Below are 20,224 nucleotides of genomic sequence, written 5' to 3'. Positions count from 1 at the left end.
CTTAAGCCTAGGTTTTCCAAAACAAATACTGTATTTAACCTGAGCTGCTATGAGGGGAGACGTGTTACCCTCAGAAGATGTTTCCAAATCGTAACAGAAGTAAAGCAGCAGCTCATTTACAGTCTGTTTGTTTAGCACTAACACTTGAGAAATCACTAAAGCAATTGACTGCCTCAGGCTGGGAGATCGGCTTTGGATCTGTCATTGGCTTCACTCAGCTGCTTTTTCTAAACTTCCTGCAACTTCTCATGACCTTGTTGAAAATACTGAAATTAGCTCACCTGGAGAAGGAATAAAAACCCTCTTCCATTTATTTTCTGTTAAAATAAATTGACTTCTGCTTAATCTGTGACTCAAATTTCTCTGTCTGCTGTCTTTTCAACAATTTATGCCCAGCTAGCGTTAGTAGTTTTTCAGTCTTGACAAAAATGAATTTCTTTGGACAGGATGTTGCTGTTGCTTGTCCTTTTGAGTAAAGAGTCTTCATATATACTGAAGTTTAGCAGGCTTAGGAATAATATTATATTAACCTACACAGCAAGTACACAGACATTGTTCATTCAGTGTTTTTTTACTTCTTCTATTAAAAGTGAATGGCTTAGAGTATAAATAGGAAGAAAAGCTGTTTCATTTTTTTTTCAGTACGGCTTAAAAGTTATGATCTGATTAATCTAAATCCTTAATCCTTAATTAAAGCATTAGAAAATGGGTGTCTGTTTCATCATAATGTAGATAGCTAGATAGGAAAAGATCAATGCCAGCCTTGACAATGAAACAAACATAGAGTGATTTGCATAGATGCCCCTGCACAGAACACAATGTAAATAATTATCACAATGGTTGTATAAAACCCATTCATCTTATTTGATTTCAGAGTGTCATGAACATGATGCATGTTATAAGTATTCCATACTCCTTAATGAAAGTGAATCCACTGTCATGGATACAGAAAGTCTGTCAATACAAAGGTAAGGAACAAGAATATACAAAAGTATGCTTGATAGTCAAAATCAAAAGTACAAATTGATGATACAGCTGTATAGCTTTTATGTGGGGTATTAGTAATCTTCCCGTTCTTATTGCAGCAAAAGTTGCCTGTGTAAAATCCAGAGACATGCACTGGGCGTTGGTGGCACATCGAGATCAGAGAGATATCAACCTTTCCTCGCTGCGTATGCTAATAGTGGCTGATGGTGCAAACCCGTGTAAGCTATGCTTCTGCAGTCCAGTAGAGAATAGGAATTGTTTTCTATCTTACGTTTAAAGTTTCAATATTCAGTCATCTTAGCTAAAATATTTGCAAAGTACAGGGTTTGGCTACTGCAAACTATATAGTATTTATGGAAACAGTAATTAATTTTGGATTTCTTTAAAATGTATTTTTCTTTAGCTAATCCTGAAGCAAACTTGATACTTCATATAACATAATTTGCAGTAAATCTAGTTTTGTTTAACATGTCAGTCATGTGTAAAGACTGAAGTAAATAAGCTATAGAAAGGATTAGAACATTTCTTCTGCGTGGTGGCTCTCAAAGGCAGAAGTAATTGAGAATTTTAGAGGAATATTTGTACTACTCTTGAGAACCACATCTGGATCACATCATGACAGTTAATAGTATGAAATGTTTCTCTGTATTATTTAAAATACCAACGTATAGGTGTTCTGCTCGTTTGTAGTAGTTTGCTTTGAGTTTCTAAATTAAATCTTTAATTTCCCTCATCCTAAAATGAAAATTGTAATTAAATGCATACTATAAATATAAAAGTAATGGCTTTTCTGTGTAAGCACAGTGAAAAGATGTTATGCTCAAAAATTAATCATTGTTCACTGGGTGTTTACCCAACTGTATATACATATATATAGTTGTAGTAGCTATGTCTTCTTTCCCAGTGAACATGGGTCTTTTTAAATTTTTTTATCCTGAAAAACCTGTATATTCAATGGTAAGTTTACAGTTTGAATGGCATCACTTCAGAAATCAGATTATTTTTCTCCTCTGATTTTTTTTTTCTTACTCCAGGGTCTATTTCTTCCTGTGATGCATTTCTCAATGTCTTCCAAAGCAAAGGTCTAAGACAGGAGGTCATTTGTCCCTGCGCTAGTTCACCGGAAGCTCTCACTGTGGCTATTCGAAGGTACTGTGTGACACCACTGGAAATAGACCCACTGTAGAATATATGTGGTAATTTGAAAAGAAATGACAAATTTATTCAAGTATGAATCTGCATACTTAGCTTCTGAATTACGTTTTTAGTTTTCATTTTGTTTATGTCCAAAGAAGGCATACAAAAAGAATTTGTAACGTAATAATTTAACTTGAGTGCTTTATAGTATAGTTCTCATTTCTGTAATTTTATCTTATTTTAAATGAAATAGACTGAAATGCAAAAGCTAATTCTGTAAAAGGAAGTGGAAAAATGCCACCGTAAGCATAAAATTAATTAAAAAATGGGAATTTAAGTGGAGTTGCTATTGAGGAAAATCATGCTTTAAAGTAGTCTGTTTAAAGAGGATTATGATATTCTGCAGGTTGGTTTTGGCTGACTGGCTCTTTTTAACCAGTCATAGACTCTCAGTAATCGTCTGGAAATGCCCCTTGAGTCTGAGGCATCTGTGCCTAGAAATAAAATGGATAAATTCTAATAAAACTGTTAAGCCCTGTGTACATGAACGTCAGTATGCAGCAGTCACCTGTTAGGAGTGTTGTAGCACACAGTAAATGGCATAATTGTTGTCTGTTTTGGCAGAGTTTTTCAAAAGCTGTACCTTGAACAGTAGACACTTTGTTTTTAAGTTCAGATTTCTGCAGCCATTTATATTGTTTCACATGTTAAGACACGCAATATAAAACTGTAAAGCACTGTAATAGCATTAAGTAAAATACTTCCTGCCACAAAGTTTAAAATACACTGTCCAAGGGAAATTTAACTAGGTTTTCGATTGGCTTTCCCATGAAACATCACAGGAAGAAAGACACGAGGCCAAGAGTGTGGTTGACTTTCAGCCACCTCATTATTAACTTAAAACATCTGAAAGCTATCCATTAGGGACTTATCCTGTCCAGGTTATTCGTCTTTCTGTGAACTACGGGGTCTCAGAGAGCCCTTTATTCAGCTCCACCAGCCTGTTCTTAGCTTTATACCAAGGAGTACGTTGTTTTTCCCTTGCGTTGGGTTTCCCTACCATAGGCTGCGCAGACCTTCACTCCCTTGGAATGAGCTCTTGCTTGTAAGTGCAGAGAGGAGGTGGAGGGCTGCAGACATCTCTTGTGCTGAGCACTGATTAACGAGAGAGAGTTTTCATTTCCTGTGCTAGCCCTGGAAAATCTGCCCCAGATCGCAGGCTATGAAGTGGGAGAACTCACTGCATCTCAGCATACGATGGCTGGCGTGCCCTTTCTAGACTTAAACTCAATGCTTATAGCCATCTGAAGCACTAGAGATTAATTTTCGAATTAACTAGCATTGAGAGCTTACATAAAAATATTTATTAGCACATAAAATAGTGGATAATTCAAAAAAAAAAAAAAGAAGCATTTTTATCTTCAATGCCTCGCTGTGTAATTACAGAGCAGTTCTTGCTACAGTGAATGTTGCTGAACACGTATCTCCTTTTTTTGAAGTCTGTTTAATGGTAGGATAATACCAGCTGAACGTGGGAGCTTTAGTATTTTTCATTTTATTCAGGCCATCTCCACTGACAGTAAAGTCATTATCATAGAAGTTCCAAAGAGTTACAGCTGAAGTACGCATTCAAATGACTCCCTGCAGAGCACAGATTCAGAGAGATCCTGGTTAACGCTCCCAACTCTTTCAAAATCTATGGTGTATTTTTACTGATCTTCCTACAAGGAAGAGTAACAAAACCAGTTCTCAGTTGAAATACCCTTATAGTTTAGAAAAAAGACAGTCAGTAATAGACTAATAGGTGCTTTAGCCTTAGAGCTCAATCAGAAAGCCTAATATTTAAAGGAATATGTCATGCAAATAATTCTTTATGGTATTCCCCTTTGGTTTATTGCATATGAGTCTGAACCCACTTGCTTAAGGGAGTGCAAAAGTTTAAGTACAGGTCTGTTCCCATTTAAATGGCTGGCGAAAAATAATGGTAAAATAGATTGTATCTGTAAATGGTAGTGGTAACTGTTCTCAAAATTCTCTACAGCTACTCAGTATGAACAAAGCAGCTTTGACGAAGATGCACATTGTCCCTATTCCATAGTTAGGGAAACTAAAGGGGTAGGTTTGTCTGGTGGTTTAAGCTAAATTTACTTAGGATATGAAGTGGGTGGAATTATACCTTTGTTTAGTTGCTCCTACCTTAATCAAAGGATTTTTCTTTGTCTTGTAAGAAGTCTTACAGAATTCCAAATCCAGTATTAGAAATACTGAATGTGCAAAGAAAATAAAAAATGTGAACTTTGAAATAAATTATAAATATGTTGGAATTGAGTTATTTCTATCTCATCTTCTTTCCAAGTGATATCTCTCCTTCTGCTTGGCAGAGATAACTTGTTTTAGGGATGTTCCCGTGTGGATGTCATGCACACAACAAAATAAGGTACTATATATTTCAGGGTTGTTGCTGACAAGATACTTTCTAAGAGGACGTGTGGGTGCTGTCGGGTGCTTAGCTCCCCACCTCACTTCTCCGTCCGGGTCCTCTGACTGCATTCCCCTTCGGTGTCAGATAGCCAGTTGCCTGCCAGAGGAGACTCGAGCATGGTTAACTGGTGTCTCATTCAAGGATCCACCTCAGGCTACCAGGACACCAGAAGCACTCTGAAATAGCAGCTCTGAAATGCCTGTCCTGTGGACTTCAGGTCCTCGGCACTGACTCTTTCCTTCTGCACGCCTGCTTCCGTTGCATGGCGCTTCTTGCTAACGCCTGCAAAGCTGTTACTTCAGCCCAGGCCACAGCGACTGTAGCTCTGTTGACAAGTCCTCCAACGTGATCCTACCAGGCCTCGTGCCTCCAGCGTCCTTCCCGTGCACCCCTGTCCTGTGCACAGCCAGTGTCTTTCAAAGCTGCACCCACTCTTCTTTTTAGCAGCGTTTGGGTGTGATAAATAACACAAGAAAAGGCACGTGATGAAAGTCTGGATGGCTGCTACTCCTAGAAGGCTGTGAGAAGCTGTGTGTGCCTGCAGGAGAGCTTTTTTCTTGTGAGCAGTAAAATGTGTGTTTTGGGGAGCAAGGATGAGAGGAGAGGAAGTTGATCAATAATGTCGCTGAAAGTTCCTTTTACATGATGGGAATGTTATTTATCACAGCTGCTTGTTTACTAGCACCATTTGTTATGCTCTAATGCATTTTCAAGCGTGCCCACATCCTTCTTTGTTGACAACGTCACTTGAGAAATATGCCTCGTAAAACCTATTAATTGAAATTTATAGTGCCGATCCCTGCAAGGCTTACGTGAGCATGATTGGCTAAGGCCCATCTAGTATTTCAAGCACAGCAGAGGAGAAGTATCATATGAAAGGACATTATCTGTTAAAAAATAGTTGTGTTATGATGGAGCGTTTAGGAAAAATGCAGAATCTTGAACTAAATATTGCCTGTTCTATCCATCTTGAAAATAGCTGGAGTCTGACTGCTCTACATGGATGCATTATCCACACTCAAATCAGCATCACATTAGCTTCCAGTTTTGCATTTTAAAATGCAGGACAGTATAAGAATCTTTCCAGACATGAAAAGCCCTGGCATATTCCCCTGACTTAATAACTTCCGTACGTCAACATTGGTTTGCTCAGTCCACACTCGGCGTAGGTATAATTGTATCCACTGCTACAACAGGCAGTTTTATGTTGAAACAAGTTGACAGGCAGCTTGTGCTGATGCTGTGGAATTGCACAGCGTGTCGGCCCTGAATCTGAGCAAACTGAGGTGTTACAAAGAGGCTGCATCCACAACATGTTGACCATGACTGATGAAGGTGTAATTTGTTTCCATTTTCATGTGGTTAATTAGAATAGGAAAAATTCGATTATACGCACTAAAATAAAGACGGTAAAGTCCTTGCAGCTTCCACAGGTACTTGGCAGTGAATCTGTTACAACCTAATTTCTTTGGTTTAGTAATTTTAAATGCGTAAGTTTTGGGAGTGGGAAGTCATATCTGTGATTTAAATACAGCATACTTGTATGCTAATTTTGACTTTGACACCAGTGTGTTAGTTGGGCTTTTAGTCTGGCAGGTGAGCTTGGTTTCCTAGTTCTAGGCTGCCTCAAAATAGGTAACATATAGAGAGTTTATCTGTTTATTTACTGATCAGTTACAAATATTTAGAGTGCAGTTTCCCTCCACATTGTCTGTGCTGCCTTTCAGTATTTTTAAAACAAGGCAAAAGGCCTTTCCTTGGGTAATCAAGCAATCTTTATAGATCCATCTGAAAATGAAATACAAGCTGTTATGGGTAAATGTTAGGTGTTACTTTCATCTCTGCAGCCCCATATATGTGGGTGGCTACTGAATGGGAGAGTTAACAGACATAATTATTCAGAAATGGCTGAAAAACGGGATTCTGCCAGGTCTAGTAGGGAAAAAAAGATGACGTTTTAAACTCCCAAATAGTGGAGTATTTGCAGTAGTAGTCCATTAAGAATGAGTAAATGCTTACGTCTGCCTGCTGGTGCGCTGATGTTCTAACCCCTGGTTGCAGGCCAACAGATGACAGCAATCAGCCACCAGGCAGAGGAGTTCTCTCCATGCATGGTCTCACTTATGGAGTGATTCGAGTGGACTCTGAAGAAAAGCTTTCCGTTCTGACTGTCCAGGATGTTGGCTTAGTGATGCCAGGAGGTAAGGAACTGTCTTTGAAACGCTATAGTTCATCAATTTAAGTAATTAGCTGCAGAAAGCCATAGGTGGGCATACTTTGCCACTAAGCCACAACCTTTGGGATTAGAACATGTGTACTTGAAAACATTTCAGTCCAAAAGCATTACCTTGTAAAACTTCATGGTTTGGAAATCCTGAGATTTCTCCTCTCTGTTTACTTCAGTGGATGTCTTTACTCGCCTTAGTGGTGTGCTTTAAACAACCTGTCCCCACATCAGGACATCCGTCCTTAACTGTGGGATACTGGTACAGAAAATAAGAAAGTTGGATTCCAATGTCTGGAAGCTATAAATGTCCATAAGCCTGACCCAGATGAGACTTGGTAGTGAAAGTTTTCATAACCTATGCTAAGGATCAACAAAATTACTATCTGAAGGCTTGTGGAGTGTTTTTCCAAAGATCTTGCGCTATCACCCAGTTATTAGAAAGAGGAGGTGTGGCTGAGCAGTTCTGCTGATAAATTCAAACTGAAACCAGTGCTTCTAAACATGAAGATAACATTTTTCATAAGAGAGCTAGATTTTAAAGGAGATGATGTAGAGACTAGAAATGGATAATACTATAGTTTTTCATAAGAGAATGTCTGTTATGCACCAAAGGAATAAAACATAATGATGCATCTTATAAAATTTCATTTGAACAACTTAAAATAAAGGAAGATAAGATTGGTTGCTGTCTAATAGTTATTATATAAGATATTATTATAGATGTGCCATCTTGCACTTCATACTACGTTCTGATTATTTTAATAAAAGTACACACTCCTGTTTATTCTTTGCATTGGTACTTAAAAGATGTGCTGATTCATTTCTGGTCTCCCTTGTTCATCATGTCCTCTTTCCAACTGCAAAATCTACACATGCTGGACTTGAGCTCCAGGGATTACAGCTAAAGCAGCATAGCTGATTCTTATTCACATGCCTGACACATAGAATAGTGCTTCTTCCTCAGACCAATGCTTTCTAATCCCTGCCGTTTAACTCCTGCTGTCTCTACAGTCCTGTAAGACCGGTGAGAGGGAGCCTGAGCTCTGATAAATTCTTAGTAAAACAACCGTACTAGTCTGCTAGAATATCGTGATCTTTCGTATGGTGTTACTTGCTACTTTGTGAGAGGTGGATTTCCTGGTTGCCTGCACCCCTGGCAGTACAATTATTATCAAGAACTCCATTAGGATATTTCATTTTGCACTGACTGCGGCAAATCTGTTCCTCAGTATGCAAAACTGGGAACATCGTCACATTTGACAGCAGTATTACGGATCAACTGAAATTTTAGAGAGCAAGGCAAATTAGGTTTTGTTATCAGTGTAAAGACTGAGTTTACATAAAGATCTTAGCATTCTTTGTACAAATATTATTTATAATAACAACAATAATAGCAAAAATAAATAACATTTGATAACATTGAACACCTTCATGTTTGAGAAACCGACTGTTAGATATTAGTCTGCATATAATTTATTTGTTTATGTCAACTCCACCATGATGTCTTTCCCACGGCATTTATGTGATTCTGTAGTTCATTTTATAATATTTTTTAAAGTCCTTTGCTCTCCCTCTAGCTATAATGTGTTCAGTGAAGCCAGATGGAATTCCTCAGCTCTGTAAAACAGATGAAATAGGAGAACTTTGTGTATGTGCTATTGCAACGGGTACATCATATTATGGACTCTCTGGCATGACCAAAAATACTTTTGAGGTAAGCTGACTAAAAAATGCTGTATAAAATCATGACTTTTTAACTTTTGCTATTTCGAGATAATATTTGACATAAAATATTGATAGTAATAATATCAGAATGGCAGTAGTAATCAATGCTTGTGGCTTGGGACCTGTAGTGTAGCCAGATAATCTGCACTGAAGCCCATTTCATTAAGTGCAGTAGTAGATCTTTATGTGGATTTAGTTTTGGCTCTGAAGAGCTTTTACTTTAATTTTGAGAAGAGATAGCAAGGGCTGAAACAATCAGAAGGAAAGCAGGAAGAAAGACAAAGTTCAAAAGGTAATAGTGTACAAGTCTATGAGCTAGCTACATGCAGAATTGGATGGTTGCAAACAGCAGGAAGGCTGCTGAGTATCTTTAAAAAGCAGCTTCCAACATTTCCACAACGCAGCCAGCATTAAAGGCTTGCAGATACCTTTGAGTAGCAGATACCTTTTCCTAATTAGTCCCCACGTTTTTTTGAATTGCATTTGTTTGAATTGCCTTAGATGAAAGCCTTTTTTCTTTGTGGAATCTGTTTTCCAGTAGTTTTCAGCTCCAGTGCAGACAGCTGTATTGATAGCTGTGTTGTACCTGCCCACTCGTTATTATTAACTTCTGCTGAAGCCAGTATGAAAGGCTGAACAAATCAGAGAAATACTGAAAAGATTTGAGCTGAGATTTTTATTAAGTTCTGATCCTTTTCTCTGTTAATATTTGAGAAAAAAAAAATTAAGAAAAATGCATTTACATTTCCCTTAACAAATGCTCTGGTATTACCATTTTTAATAGACCAAACATGACTGATATCTCCTGCAAAATGCAGATCTGAATGTTGTAAACACTATACATTAAATAATTAATGGAGACTAGAGGATACAATTCTCCATCCTACTATTGAAGCCAGAATGCTGCTATGCTGTTGTGATCTGAAATTTGTTGATAGCTGATTACTGTGCTACAAGTACAATTGGCAATACTCAGTGTGAATCATAATCATGGATTTCACATATTTCAGGGTAGAAAGGTACTTACGTTCATTTTGTAGTACTTGCTTTAATTGTAAAATCATTCATAATTCATAACTGAGTCTGCTGTTTAACAGCATATTTAGACTGATTTAGACTTAATGGTAAGCAGATAAATTGCCATTGAGTGAGCAGGACCTCTCATTTTTAAAGTTAAGCATGTTCTTAGGAGCCCTCTCCGAGTGGGCCTCTTTCCTGTTTTACTGTGCAATTCATGTTGCAGGTAGTAGAGAGTCAAAGAGTTTTGTGTTCCTGAAATGAATTACGGCTGAGGATGTGTAAGCATTAAATCTGTTCAATAAGAGTCACCCATGGGCATCTGGCAGCAGAATTTGACCTTTCTTTTTAGATGAGCCTTGAAGGACACTGTATAGCCATGGTCTTCTACTTGCCATCAACTTAAAAAACTTGCCTTTAGACTGTTTCAGTTTAAAGAAGCAATGGCAGGGAAGTGTGGTTGTGTCAGAATGCTGCTCAAAGTAGCTCACGTGCCAGAAGGATAATGCTGTGCTAGTTAGGATAGAAAAAGTGGTAGAAATATGCCCCGTGGAAGTCATGTATGCATCTGGTATTCAAACATTTAGAGAGGTTCTGTATAGAGATGTTTTTTCCCTTTTAGACGTGCTATGGAAGGTATTATCACGGGTATTGTGAGGACTTAATTGACCTTAGATAAAAATGTGGTCAGCTGCAAGAGTCATTAATGTACAGTACCTTAAAATAGCTTCACTTCTAGCCTCCTTATTTTTCTAAACTGTGCTGGAAATGAGCATGAGGTACTGAAAAGAAACTACTGTAATGTTTACGATTTAATCTCTCTGTAACCTATACATAGCACCTCAGTTTAGCTGCACTCTGCTTAGCTTTTTTTTTCCCCAGTACTATTTATCTTGATTTATATGTATTTTTTAAGGTCATAAATGATTTACAGACCCATGGCTAGGGAAAATGTTTATGGAACTTGCTGGAACTCAGGTACAGAAAATTGCACACGCTAGTCCAGGAGTTTCCTGACCAGTCCCTTTATGGTCAGTGAAGAGTAAAGAGCATCACCAACGACCTATTTACTTCATTTCAGAAGAGCCATCTGAGAGAGCATGTCTGAAATATTTTGCAGCGTGATCTCTGTGTATAGAATTGAAGACCTGTATTTCTCTGTCTTACAGGTGTTTCCTATGACCAGTTCTGGAGGCCCTATCACTGAATATCCTTTTATAAGGACTGGACTACTAGGCTTTATAGGACCAGGTGGACTTGTCTTTGTTATTGGCAAAATGGATGGTTTGATGGTTGTCAGTGGAAGAAGACATAATGCTGATGACATTGTAGCAACAGCACTGGCCGTGGAACCAATGAAATTTGTCTACAGGGGAAGGTTTGATCCTTTCTTTTCTTACATTATGTAGAAGTCCTTATTTTGCTTTGATTCGATGTAAGTGACCCAGTGATCTGCACTCTGGTTTCCCTCCATTGCTGTTCATATTGTTAGAACCAGGAGACAGCAGAGGTGTCATGGTTTGGGCTAGGCTGGCCACTAAAATGAACAACAGTGTTGAGGCAGACTTTAGATACCAAGGTCTGAAACTGTGATTATTAAAATTTCCAGTTGAACAGCTGGTCAATTCTGAATGTGTTGACTCAACAAGATCCCTTCTGTCTGAGTTGAACATTTCCAATATGCCTAACACTGGAGTTCTTGAACATGACAGCGGTTCCTTCGGTGACCTTCCTAATGTGCTGAAACTGAGCAGGAGACATCTAAAACCTCTGAAGAGCCTAATGCAGTAACATGTGCTCTCACTTGATCACACAGCAGACCTCTTATGAAATGGTCTTGCAATTACTTTCTTCTAAGATGGATCCAAAGAAGGTGCTTGTGCTGGCTGTTATATAACAGCTTAACAACAACCTTGGTGTCACCCAAATTTAGTGCCTTTCCTATCCCAAGCATGTTCACTTCTCCAACCCTGCTGTGACAGTATGCCCGTATTTACTTAATTCTAGAGCAAAGCGCCCCCTATTTCTCCTCCAGAAGTTATCCAAAACTGTTCTTGTTGCTTTTTCCCCATAAATAAAATGCTAATTGATGCACCAGTTGTCTGAGTAATAAATAACAAAATCATAGTTATGGAGGATTAACTTAGAAGACAGGTTTTTTCCATCTCTCCTGGCACTAAATACTCTTCTCTCCTTCTCTTCTATAGAATAGCAGTGTTTTCAGTGAGCGTGCTGCACGATGAAAGGATAGTTATTGTTGCTGAGCAAAGGCCAGATTCCACAGAGGAAGACAGTTTTCAATGGATGAGTAGAGTTCTCCAGGTAATGTTCTTTATGTACGCTTGGAAGCTAGTTTGTCCTCCTTTATACTCTTTTTATTGATCTTTCAGGCCCCCAAGGTAACTGACATTTGTCTTTGACTAATTCTAAGTCCACCTTCAGTTGCACTTGCACCTAATAAGCACAAAATTACATTCTTCTGAGTGACAGTTCCTATCTGGGCCGCACATATCCAGAGACTGATCCTTTTCCTAATCAAAATGCTATAAGAAAATAGGGATGAATTGAAGTAAGTAATAGCAAGGCGAGAGTAGCGTATGGCTTAAAAGGTTATAGTCATTCATTACTTCAAAAGGGTAATGAATGAATGTGTTATATACTCTTACTGTCAAAAGCTACCAAAGTCTCTTACTAAACAGTTATTGGCACTGATATGGAGTTGACCTCATCAAAAGTAGATACGAGTATCTGGGCTAGATCTCCAGATATTTTTTTTTAATCAGCGGGAGAGAATTATGTGTTTCTAGTGCACCATGTTGATAGCTAAAATAAACTGAATGAAACAAAGCCTAAAAATGACAATTTCTCTCCACTGAAATGAAGGGAAGTGATTGATTAGCTCAGATCTAGATATCTACAGTGAGGTTATCTGCACAGAGGACACCTATTGCAAGGAATCCCAGTCCAGCTGTCTGGTGGATTATTCAAGGCGCATACCACTGTGATGAAACCCACCTTGCTGGTGTTCGACAGTTTGACCAGAAGACATAAGCTACTGAATACTGAATAATTCTTATCTTCTTCTTACATATAGCAGTTCAAGTTAAGGCCATATCATTACCATACTCAAAGTTTTTTCAACTCTAATGTCCACACACAAAGAATTAGATACTTCAGATAGCAGTCATCTCCTCCATCTCCATGGTTAAGCTAATTCTCACTCAAAAACAATAGGTTTAATAGAGATGTAGTCAAATTAAGTCTGTCTGTTGTTACCTTGTGAAAGGGTCTCAGCACTGCATACAGCTGGTCACCTGTTACTTCCACTTCCCTTTCCTACCTTCCTTTCTGTCCTTCCTCAAGGACTCTTCTCATGTAAACATATTGCAAACATCTTTTTTGCTATACCCAAGAGCCAAAGAAAAAAAAAGATCCCACACAATTCAGAGAAGATGTTTTTGTTCATTATTGTTTTGTACTGAATAAGAAAGGGAATCTGTCTACCATACCCTTGAACAAACTGAACAAACAAGCTTTCATCCATCTCAAGACAGGTTTATCTTCTCTCTTGATTTAAAAGATAGCTACATTTCATACAGCTAGAGGCATCTCGTATTCACAGTAGATCAAAATTATTATTGAGAAAAGCTAGAACCTCTACCTTGTCCATCACACAGAAAGCCTTTGAAGCACCTAGTAGCACCTAGGGCAACTATTGTAGGAGGAAAGGCTTTTGGATTGTTCGTGCTTCGATAGTGTTTATCATGTAGCAAGCTCCTAAGGAAAAGGTTGAAGCTCTGGACTTAACGCTTGTCCTGTTTTGTCAGCTGAGCATTTTGTGACTTCTACAGAAATCATGTCTTATACCATCATAGCCAGTATAATTCAGTACTGAGCATTGGGGGAGTCCTGTGTCAAGTTACTCATGCCAAAAGTCAATCCTGTTATTCTGAATATGGTCAAGTCACAGGAGTGTCTGAGAATGGTCGGCCATACATCAAAGTACACACATGTGTGGCTGCTTTCATCACCCATGTGTGAAGTCTGCAACTCTGGCATGCATCACTATGTGAACAAGAAGTTTCTGGTTCCACTTCAGCCGAGAGTGGAGATGGAGGACAGAAGCCATGTGGGATGCTTTGTGCCTCCTTCCCAATCAGAGTTTTAATGGCAGATGTCAGGATGTGGTAACCAGTTGTATCTGAATCATCTGCTAGTGATGAGTAATGTAATGATATCACACTTCTGTCATGAATCTCAATGATGTCCATGATAGCAAACTTTACCAAATTGCTGTTAGTTTCTGATGATATTTATGAGACTCATCTGACACCCTGCGTGTGCTGCCCTGTGCCAGCCCTGCCCTACCCTGCCTGCTTCTGCTCTGCCTTGCTGTGTCTCTGCATCTCTTCCCTACAGTTGAGCTGCATCGATTTGCAGAACTTCTTTCCAGTGGGTTGCACATATTCTGGCTCTCCCTGACCCCTCCTGCTTGTCAGCAGAGGGTTGAAGGACGGTAGAGCTGCTGTACGCACGGGACTGTGTTGAACTGCATCTATGGGTTTTAGCAGAGGCATGGTTGGGAGGGAGCGGTCAGGCTGGGTATAGAGTTTCTTGAAGCAGTGGAGGAGGGTATTTTAGTGACAGTGTGAGTGAAGATCCCAGGTCACCCAGCAGTTCAGTCTGATGGATCCTAGATACTCATTCATCTCTCAGGCTTCTGCAAACTGATCTGACCCTTCAGGCAGGGTTGTTGTTCCTGTACCTGGCCAACTGGATGTTAGTTTTACCAGTGCCAGCACTCTGGGAGGACTTGCCAGGACTAGGCAAAGCCAGGAGATCTACTGCAGGACTGGAGAGTGTCTGCCTGGAGAGTTTTGTCAACGAGGTGTTTTCTTAGCTTGAACAACATAGCAATCTGGACTCTGCAAGTCATGGTAGCGCAATGAAACAGAGGGATAAAGATTTCAGATACTCTGTTTACTTCTGGCTGGACAGAGTCATTTCAGAAATCAAGCCAACTCATCGAGAGGCATAAATGCCAGCAGTGTTAAAATTCACTGGTACTCTTCTCTCTCAGAATTTTAAGACTCAGTTCATTAGTGCTCATCCTTGTGAAACAAAGTCATTCCCTCCTTCAGAAATGTGTAAAACTCGAAAGCGTGAGAGGTGACAATTTGGAGTGACCCATGACATTTTATCAGATTCTGTGCTGGAGAGGTAGCTATGGAAGGAGACAGTTCAGAAGTCACTGGAGAATCATTATATGTAACACCCGTCATCCCACCCCGGCTGGGTATTGCTTTCCATTCACCAGCTCTAGGAGGCACACTGTTTTACGTTTGAGTAAGAGCGGTTACTTGCCCTGTAATGGTTTTCCTTCAAGCTGATGTCAGGTGAGGATCCTGTGATTTATCACTGCTTTTCAGAACCTACAAATAACATTATGATTAGGAGGTTATGGTGGTTTCTGCCAGAAACATGAGACATTGTGTGTTGGCTGTCTTATATATCTCACTATTGCCGGCCTTTCAGGTAAGGTGTCTGTAGGCCAGCAGCGAGGTCTTCCTGTCCTACCATGAGGTCTACCACTACTAAATATGCAATGTTTGTAAAATGAGTAACTGCTTTAGTATTCTTTCTTACAAAATTTTGCAATCATATCAATAAAAAATTAAGCAAACAGAAGCCAAAAGCGAAGCATTACTTGGAGTGTCTGCAGAAGTAATCGGTAATTTATTGGTCTGCATTTAAGTACATAACTATAAATGATTACTTGATTCTCAGAATATAGATAGTATCTTCAAGGCAACAAACGTATGGGTACACTTTTCTCACAGTTAAAAATTAAAATGCAAGTTAATTAAATTATATTTTTGAACATTTAACTACTCATTGGGGATGCTGTCTGTAATTTGTTTCTCAGTCTGCTTGGATGTCTGAAGTTGTTTTTCTAACTTGCTGCAATTTTTATTACCAGTGTAAGGAAAATAACTAGTTAAAATGTGTACAGAATTAAAATCTTAAGTGCATGGATATTCATATTTACCTAAATAAATTACATACATACTGTACGTTATAGATTTCTTGAAAGTGATGCAGTTTACTCCACTTGATGGACAATGAACATGGTTACTACAGGATTCAAAGATGCTTATTTTTCAGGTTTTCATTCAACAGATTTTTTTTCAAGTGGATAATGTCGTGGTTTTCCCTTATATTGTTGTCATTTCCCATTCCTGCCTATTTTACACAGTAATCGGGGATGAAACAGTTATCATCTTAGAAAAAAATTAAAAATTCGTAAGCTACATACATCAGTAGGTATATGGTGATGTACGTGCAATCTTTGAAATTTTTCATTGCTCTGCAAGATGATAGGAATCCTTTGAACTTTAATTCTGAGAAGTGTACAGGTTAAAATCAGTTTCACATGGGTTGCCAGCCCATCTTAGTAATAAATCTCCAGGATACGTGCTACCAATGGGTGCCTAAGAGGGATGCCTAGGTGGCATTTCTTAATAGATTCCTGTGTGTTTATCGCCAGGTTTTTGTTTGTTGTTTTTATCTTCTGGAATGAGTGTAATAACGTCAGTGTTACATTTCCGTCCACCTGTTCCCACTGAAAAGAACCTCCTTATCACTGACGTTTCTGAAGTGCCTTTCCATTGCCAGTTAATTATTAGGGTTGTTTTATGCAGTAATTCAGAACAACACGTGCTTATTAGAATGATGAAAAATTAGCCTTTCATTAAAATCGACTTCCTGCTTTTTTTAGGCTATTGACAGTATTCATCAAGTGGGAGTCTACTGCCTAGCGCTCGTACCAGCAAACACGCTTCCCAAAACACCGCTGGGAGGAATACACCTGTCAGAAACCAAACAGCTCTTCTTGGAAGGATCGCTGCATCCTTGTAATGTGTTGATGTGTCCCCACACATGTGTAACAAACCTGCCCAAACCAAGGCAAAAACAACCAGGTGAGTGAAGGCAAAGGGACTGTGACGTGATGCTGCGTCGTCATGGTACTGTGTGGAGCAAAATCGAGTCACTGTTAATGCAGGTGAGAATCAGCTCGATCAGCTGTTCCTATTGAATTTTCTAGGTGTGTTAGGGACATCATTGGTTTTGGCAGAGGCTAGATGCACCTTCACAAAAGGCGCAAGGGAAAATGCTCCAAAAACCTAAGTTCATTAAAGATGAAGACTTTTTTATCACTCTACAAGGCATTGCTGAGACCACACCTGGAGTTCTTTGTAAATTCCTGATCAGTTATGTTTAAGGAGGATGGACTGAGACTGAAACAGAGAAAGATAAAATCTTGGCTTATTTGAAGGCTGAGTTAGTAAAGTAGAAATAGAGAGGAAGAGGGTTGTTGACACTAAGTAACAGTGTTGGAAGAACAGCAAATACTTAAAAACTGGTCATGAATAAATTAAACCCAAGAATGAGGATAAAGGTTTTTACCTGAGTGGGGAGGTTTTGGATTATTCTTACAGCAGGTATATTTGAGGGAATACTCTAACTAGTTTTAAGATGGTTCTTGAGAAGTTCTGCCACACTCTGTGAAGAATATCGGATGAAATGGCACAGCAAGGCACTGACTCAAGAGACCGAGAAGGCCCTTGTAGCCTGCTGTATTCCAGTCTCTGGTTACTCATGCCCAATCAACAAACAAATTTTAGCAAATTTTTGACTTTGAATCTAATTGCAGATTTTAGTACTCAGATTAATTTTAAGGATTTCTGGATCTGTAGCCTCAGGCTTAAGACCTGAGTTCAGCTACATTAGTCTAAGTGTTGGTTACTTTCCACTTTGGAAACCAACTTGGAATATAAAGTGGTTTTACGCTCTGGGTCTCAAATACGGGGACTGTCCATCATGAATTCAGTGCACGTTTGTCAAAAACATCAGTTTGCTTCTTTATTTAAAACCTTTGGACAAATGTTTCAGAAATCAAAACCATACTCTCAGTTTGTGGATACGGAGAACGTCAGAGGTTAACAGTGACTTCCACTAACTTAACAAAAGCAATGAAGCTTTTAACTGCAGTGTTCACTTCGGTATTTCCTTGTTGCTGCTTTGCAAAGTAATCGCTGCAATGGGATCAGTGCAGTGGAGATACTTATAGATGCATTAGGTATACGTTATATATCACTATGGCAAAAGCAATGCCAGGAACGCAGAAACCAAACTGATAGCATCACATTCTCCCATCTTGCATAGTTGTGACATACCCAGAGGACGTTGCTTTCATCTTTTTAAAGCAGAGTAGTTTGTGGATGTTGTTTATTGTACATTATCTGGTTACTTAAACTTCTTGGGTTTTGACCCTTATACCACATATCGTCACTGAGACAAAGCCCGGACATCATAGACTAGAAGTAAAGCCTGGTATCTCTTGCGGTTGATCAGTAATCCATGCTGGAAGAAGCAGAAAACAGATGTTAACATGAGCATAAACGGTACCTGCGAGACAGGTATTCTTCCCTAATGGCAGCAACAAAAGATCAGTGAAATCCACCTCGTGGAGAAGTGTCAGCTGTGACATCTACCTTTCTTCTAAAGTTAAATTATTTTTCTTCAGTCTCTACCTTGTGCTAAAGGGCTTGTGTATATTTTATTATATGCACCATCTGCCTTCCTAATCCTTGTCACTTCATGTCTGTAGCATTACAGAATTGCTAATGCAGATGCAACTGCCCAGGGAAGAGAAGAGAGAAATAGGAGTATTGTCCTTGAGGCCTGGATACATCTTATCTGGTTTTAGGCACTTGAATGGACATGCCTAAATTAGGAGCTGAATTTTCCAAAGATTCCTCATACCAAGGCAGACGAGATGTGTCTCTGGCTGTAGAGAGCCCATGCTAAAGGGGCTTCTTAGTTAGATATGTTTAGAGAGGATGAATCCAGGCCTACGTCTCTTCCAGCTACTTCTGGTCCATCAGCCAAAGTTTGTATCAACAGAGATGTTCTCAAGGTTTGGTGTTGTGGATAGCAATGAGGAAAATATCATGTAATGCAAAAGAAGTAAAAAGAATTTTCATCCACAAGCGAAGGATTTTTATTGCACATAGCACATTTCTGCTTTATTCTAGAAATTGGCCCTGCCTCTGTGATGGTGGGGAACTTGGTCTCTGGAAAAAGAATTGCACAGGCCAGCGGTAGAGATTTGGGGCAAATAGAAGATAATGACCAAGCCAGAAAGGTAAGCTAACCTTTTTGGATATGGTTTAACTACTTCACACTTGGACACTTAGCAGTACATAGATTGTATTGTTATTGTTGCAGAATTTGCTGATGGCATTTTTTTAATTCACACTAAAATATTCCAGAACCCCTTTTACAGATAAATATAAAATAGTCGTGAGGGGGACCACTGCATTTCCTTTATATGGATTTTTTTTAATAAGTTTACATGGGACAACAGAACAAACATGGTGGAAAGTGTTAATGGGGCTTCTACCAGAAATCACTCTTTATTATATCTTTTTTACTAGTTCAAGTGGAGTCAGGAGAGTTTTGTTTGCATACATGGTCCTGACCTTCTTTGTTGTTATTTTCATCCTGTAAAAATAAGTTGAAATTCATCTCTTTGGGGGCCTTATGTGAGTAATTAAATTAGTAAGTTCTAAGCTGTAAAAATATTTATTTATAGTAAGAACAAGAGAGGAAGCTAAAGAATTAAAATTGTGCTTAAATTCAGGGAGATGAGGAAGAACTGGTTTATTGCTTTGAAAGTTTATGTAGTAATTTATCATAATGCCAGCAGTGGCTTCACTGCCAGAGAGGCTGCGGCTACCATGCAAAAGCACCTTACTATAAATATGTGTGGTGACAAAAGAATTAATTCATGTTTAGTGCTTCTGGGTATTGATGTAAAGCGTAGCATATAAATAAGAAAGATATAGCTAAACTAGCAAAAATAGTTTTCTGGTTTTTACAGCCAAAATGTTATTTAGTGTCATGACTATGACTCTGCTTTATTTTAGTTCCTCTTCCTCTCCGAAGTGTTGCAGTGGAGAGCTCAGACCACTCCTGACCATGTGCTCTACACTCTGCTCAACTGCAGGGTAAGAAGCTCAGACTGTTCCTCTTGACAGGCGGCGGTTTGGAAAATGGCACACTGGTATTTCAGCCGCACCTGCTTGTGCTATGGCTGAACACGACCTTTCTCTTTCTTTCCCGTTAATACTCAGCTGTTATATTTAATGTTCACTGAGGCAGAAAGGAAAAGAGAATAATCATTGCCAGTTGTCAAAATATAGATTGCTTTTGTATCAGGCAGCGCGCCTTACACATTTTTCATTTCTTTTTCCACCACATATATGTTGTGGGTGAGCTGACACTGCAAATCTGTTTCAATACTGATTGTTCCTATACCGAAGAGTAGTGTTTAATACTGCTGAAAATCCTGATTTCCAATTTGAAAAGCACAGGCTTGGCAAAATCAAAGCATTTTCCCTAAATAAAGCCATGATTGTTGGTTTTGAGACTGGACCATCTAGGGGAGGTGTGAGAATGGGGAAAGGAGGTGAAGAGAAGATGAGGTATGTCCAGAATCCAACCAGGTCTGCAGGCGATCATTAGTAAAACTCTCTGCATAGCCTACATGAGGTGCCAGCCTGGCACAGCTTTTCATTACTTAT

General features: G+C 39.0%; 1 protein-coding gene across 9 annotated transcripts in view; it reads left to right on the top strand.

Moving 5' to 3' along the window:
* The window catches only part of DIP2C (disco interacting protein 2 homolog C), a 325,086-nt gene that overhangs the window by 242,769 nt on the left and 62,093 nt on the right, over nt 1-20,224 (top strand). For all 9 annotated transcript variants that reach the window (XM_074574168.1, XM_074574167.1, XM_074574165.1 and 6 more), the window contains 10 exons: nt 875-968; nt 1,086-1,205; nt 2,022-2,136; nt 6,668-6,807; nt 8,411-8,547; nt 10,745-10,953; nt 11,783-11,897; nt 16,354-16,555; nt 18,674-18,783; nt 19,568-19,648. In XM_074574168.1, the coding sequence (XP_074430269.1) occupies nt 875-968; nt 1,086-1,205; nt 2,022-2,136; nt 6,668-6,807; nt 8,411-8,547; nt 10,745-10,953; nt 11,783-11,897; nt 16,354-16,555; nt 18,674-18,783; nt 19,568-19,648 (1,323 nt within the window). The remainder of the gene's footprint in view (nt 1-874; nt 969-1,085; nt 1,206-2,021; nt 2,137-6,667; nt 6,808-8,410; nt 8,548-10,744; nt 10,954-11,782; nt 11,898-16,353; nt 16,556-18,673; nt 18,784-19,567; nt 19,649-20,224) is intronic.

Source organism: Larus michahellis, chromosome 2, assembly GCF_964199755.1.
Source record: "Larus michahellis chromosome 2, bLarMic1.1, whole genome shotgun sequence".
Classification (NCBI taxonomy): Eukaryota; Metazoa; Chordata; class Aves; order Charadriiformes; family Laridae; genus Larus; species Larus michahellis.
Note: the sequence above shows the minus strand (reverse complement) of the source record. Positions and strands in the feature narration are given on the sequence as shown.